Source organism: Mandrillus leucophaeus, unplaced genomic scaffold, assembly GCF_000951045.1.
Source record: "Mandrillus leucophaeus isolate KB7577 unplaced genomic scaffold, Mleu.le_1.0 Scaffold49, whole genome shotgun sequence".
Lineage (NCBI taxonomy): Eukaryota > Metazoa > Chordata > Mammalia > Primates > Cercopithecidae > Mandrillus > Mandrillus leucophaeus.
Window position 1 is genome coordinate 2850320 of NW_012105253.1, and position 3401 is coordinate 2853720.

General features: G+C 52.8%; 1 protein-coding gene across 1 annotated transcript in view; it reads left to right on the forward strand.

The window, feature by feature from the left end:
* The window catches only part of KLRG2 (killer cell lectin-like receptor subfamily G, member 2), a 31454-nt gene extending 29696 nt beyond the window's left edge, over positions 1-1758 (forward strand). Inside the window, exons 3-4 of the mRNA XM_011995462.1 lie at positions 802-905; positions 1307-1758. Of these exons, the coding sequence (XP_011850852.1) occupies positions 802-905; positions 1307-1427 (225 nt within the window). The 3' untranslated portion in view covers positions 1428-1758. The remainder of the gene's footprint in view (positions 1-801; positions 906-1306) is intronic.
* Positions 1759-3401: the final 1643 nt, after the last annotated feature.

The following is a 3401-nucleotide window of genomic DNA, read 5'->3' on the forward strand; positions in this document are numbered from 1 at the left end:
AAAAAAAAAAAAAAAAAAGAAAAAATCTTAAATATATACTTTAAAACATTGTCTTTTTTGCTTTAATTCATTGTTAAAAATAATGTGACACTGAGGGTAAATATTTAAAAGAAAAAAAGTCTCCTCTAGTACCTCTCCAACATACTTTGGTTTTTGTTGTTCCTGCACATCTGCATGCATTATTATTATTATTATTATTATTATTTTGAGATGGAGTTTCCCTCTTGTCAGCCCAGGCTGGAGTGCAGTGGCACAATCTTGGCTTACTGCAACCTCTGCCTCCTGGGCTCAAGCGATTCTCCTGTTTCAGCCTCCCAAGTAGCTGGGATTACAGGCACCTGCCACCATGCCCAGCTTTTTTTTTTTTTTTTTAAATAGAAACGGGGTTTCATTATGTTGGACAGGCCTGTCTCGAACTCCTGGCCTCAGGTAATCCGCTAGCCTCGGCCTCCCAATGTGCTGGGGTTACAGGCATGAGCCACCGTGCCTGACCACCTCCCTCGCTTTCTGAGCTTCCTTGTTTCTTTGCCCACTCAACGCCCATTGAGCATCGCTTAGTAGTGTTTGGCGTTCACATCCCTTTGGCTGAGACAGGGTCACCCCCATTCTGGCCCCCAGCCCTGAGCACAGCGCCTGGCACCCAGCAGGCATCCAATCCAGCTTTCAAGGTGGTTTTGTTCTGCAAGCACTGGCTTGAGCGGATCCTTCTGGATTGGCCAGGTGGGACCCTGTGGAACCCATACGCCCCAGGTGAGCCACACCAGTGTCCAGGGGAGTGACCATCTTACTTTTCTCCCTCAGGACTTCCTGGGCAGATACCCAGTCTCCAGGCACTCCTGGGTGGGAGCCTGGCGAGGCCCCCAGGGCTGGCACTGGATCGACGAGGCCCCTCTGCCGCCCCAGCTGTGAGTGACCATGGGCTTTTCTCCCTCCTCTGCTGTTCTGGATCCTCCATTTGTCCAGGGTCCACCTCCTTGCTGCTCCCCTAACCTGGAATGCCACTCGGAAAGCAACCCACGCCCATCCTCGCGGCCTGGTGCCTGATGAGTCCCTGTCACTTCACTCCTTATTTGGGTTCCCAGCACGTTCACCCAAGCAGGGTTGTCACCCCCGTTTTACAGATGCGGGTTCAGCTGCCCAGGGAGGTTTGGGGATTCATCCAGTGCCACGTGGCTGACCAGTGCAGTGACTCACTCAGCGCGCAGGCCGGTAGAGGTGACAGGCACACAGGCTAGAGGGTCTGTCTGGGAAGTGAGGCCCCGGCACCCTAAACACCTCTCCTCTCTCCCCTCCCACCCTTCTCCAGACTCCCTGAGGACGGCAAGGACAACCCGGATATCAACTGCGGGGCCCTGGATGAAGGCACTCTGGTGGCTGCAAACTGCAGCACTCCAAGACCCTGGGTCTGTGCCAAGGGGACCCAGTGATCTGGGCTCTGCCTGTCCTCAGCCTGCCAGGCGGATGCAGCACCCCTACAGGGGAGGCCAGTTGAGAGCTTGGGCAGCCTCTTCCTGGACCCAGGCATCCAGGTCTCCCTGCTCTGTTCAAGGGGGCACACACGAGCGAGTCTAGGAGCTGGACTTCAACCCAGGAAGATGCATCCGAGGGAAAGGAGATTTTCTGTGGCCTCAGGCCTGAGTGCCAATATTAGTCTCCAGCTTCTGTGGATGATTGGTTTGATGACATTGGGATGGTTGTTTAGCATTTCTGTGCCTTGGTTTCATTAAAATGACAATTTCTCCCTAGACGAAAAAGACAGGGTTAGCAACCACAGCTGATTCCAATCTGGGTTCTCATCCCCACTCATGGAAACGAGTTTGCTGTCGTTCGGTGGCAGTGGGACTTGGCAGGGATAACGTCATTGCTGTGAATTCTATTCCAGGCAGCTGGGTGTACGTCGGACACAGCCTACCGGCAGCCTCTGTGGAAAATTAACCAAGGAAAAGGAGCGGTCAGGCCTGGAAGGAGTGGGGAGAAAGGTTTTCCTTCCCCGCCCTGAGAGTTGGCAAAGGGTTGGCAGACAGGAAGGTTCTGGGTGGAGATCCCGCATGTGGGCTGGCCGGCTCCTGGCAAGTTGATGCCCAAGGGTAAGACAAGACAGAGAGGACAGGGCCACCTGGCAGGAGAAGCCAGGAGAGCACCCCAGCTTGGTAAGTGGAAGCTGAGAAGTCTGAGTGAGAAAGGAAATCAGAGAAATGCGGGCAGGTTCCAGGCAGCTCTTCCGCCCACAGCTGCAGAGACGACCAGCCTGAAGAAGTCCCTGTGCTGGGGTGCGGTGAAGACCTTCAGGCTGGAGGAAGTGGCTGACAGAGTTGAGTCCAGCTAGACCTCCAAACAGCAGGAGCCTGGGCCTGCGTCTTAGCTTGGTGCTGGGCACGCACTCAGCTGGCCCTTGCAAGCCAGCCTTCCCTCTAAAGTCAGACCACGCACCCAGATCCCTCCTAAACAGAAATCCTTATTGATGCATTTGAGCCAGTAATGGGCTGTCTGGGAGAATGGAATGGAGAGTCCTAGATGGAAGAAATTTCTCACACTTTTTTTAAAAATTAGTATTATTATACTTTAAGTTCTGGGGTACATGTGCAGAACGTGCAGATTTGTTGCATAGGTATATACGTGCCATGGTGGTTTGCTGCACCCATTAACCTGTCATCTACGTTAGAAATTTTTCCTAATGCTATCCGTCCCCAGCCCCGCACTTCTCACACTCTTGAGATGTAACAACGAAAAGGGAAATGGAGACCAGGTGCGGTGGCTCATGCCTGTAATCCCAGCACTTTGGGAGGCTGAGGTGGGCGAATCACAAGGTCAAGAGTTCGAGACCAGCCTGGCCAACATGGCGAAACCCCATCTCTACTAAAAACACAAAAAATTAGCTGGGCATGGTGGTGGGCGCCTGTAATCCCAGCTACTCAGGAGGCGGGGACAGGAAAGTTGCTTGAACCCAGGAGGCAGAGGTTGCAGTGAGCCAAGATTGCACCACTGCACTCCAGCCTGGGCGACAGTGCAAGACTCCGTCTCAAAAAAAAAAGGGAAATGGAAATTCCCTGGCTGGAGGTGAAATGGGTGGCTCGGGTGGGGCAGACGCCAATCAAAATACATCCTATGCGGGCAAGAAGCTGTGTATGTTACCCTCCCACCCCCTGCCGTATGTTCCCAGGGTCTGTGCCTGGAGAAATGACACATCTGTAGGTTATAAGTATACAAAACCTTATCTAGCCTTCTCAGTACCTTTTAGAGAAGGGAAGTGTTGTACTTAAAGTCACCCAGCTAGAAAGTGCAAGGTCCAGAATGGAACCCACTTGCTGTCTGACTCCAAAGGCCATACTCTCCATCCCAGCACACAGTAGAGGAATCTAGAAAGGTATTAGTGGCAGCCGAGTGGGAAGCCATCAGGTGGA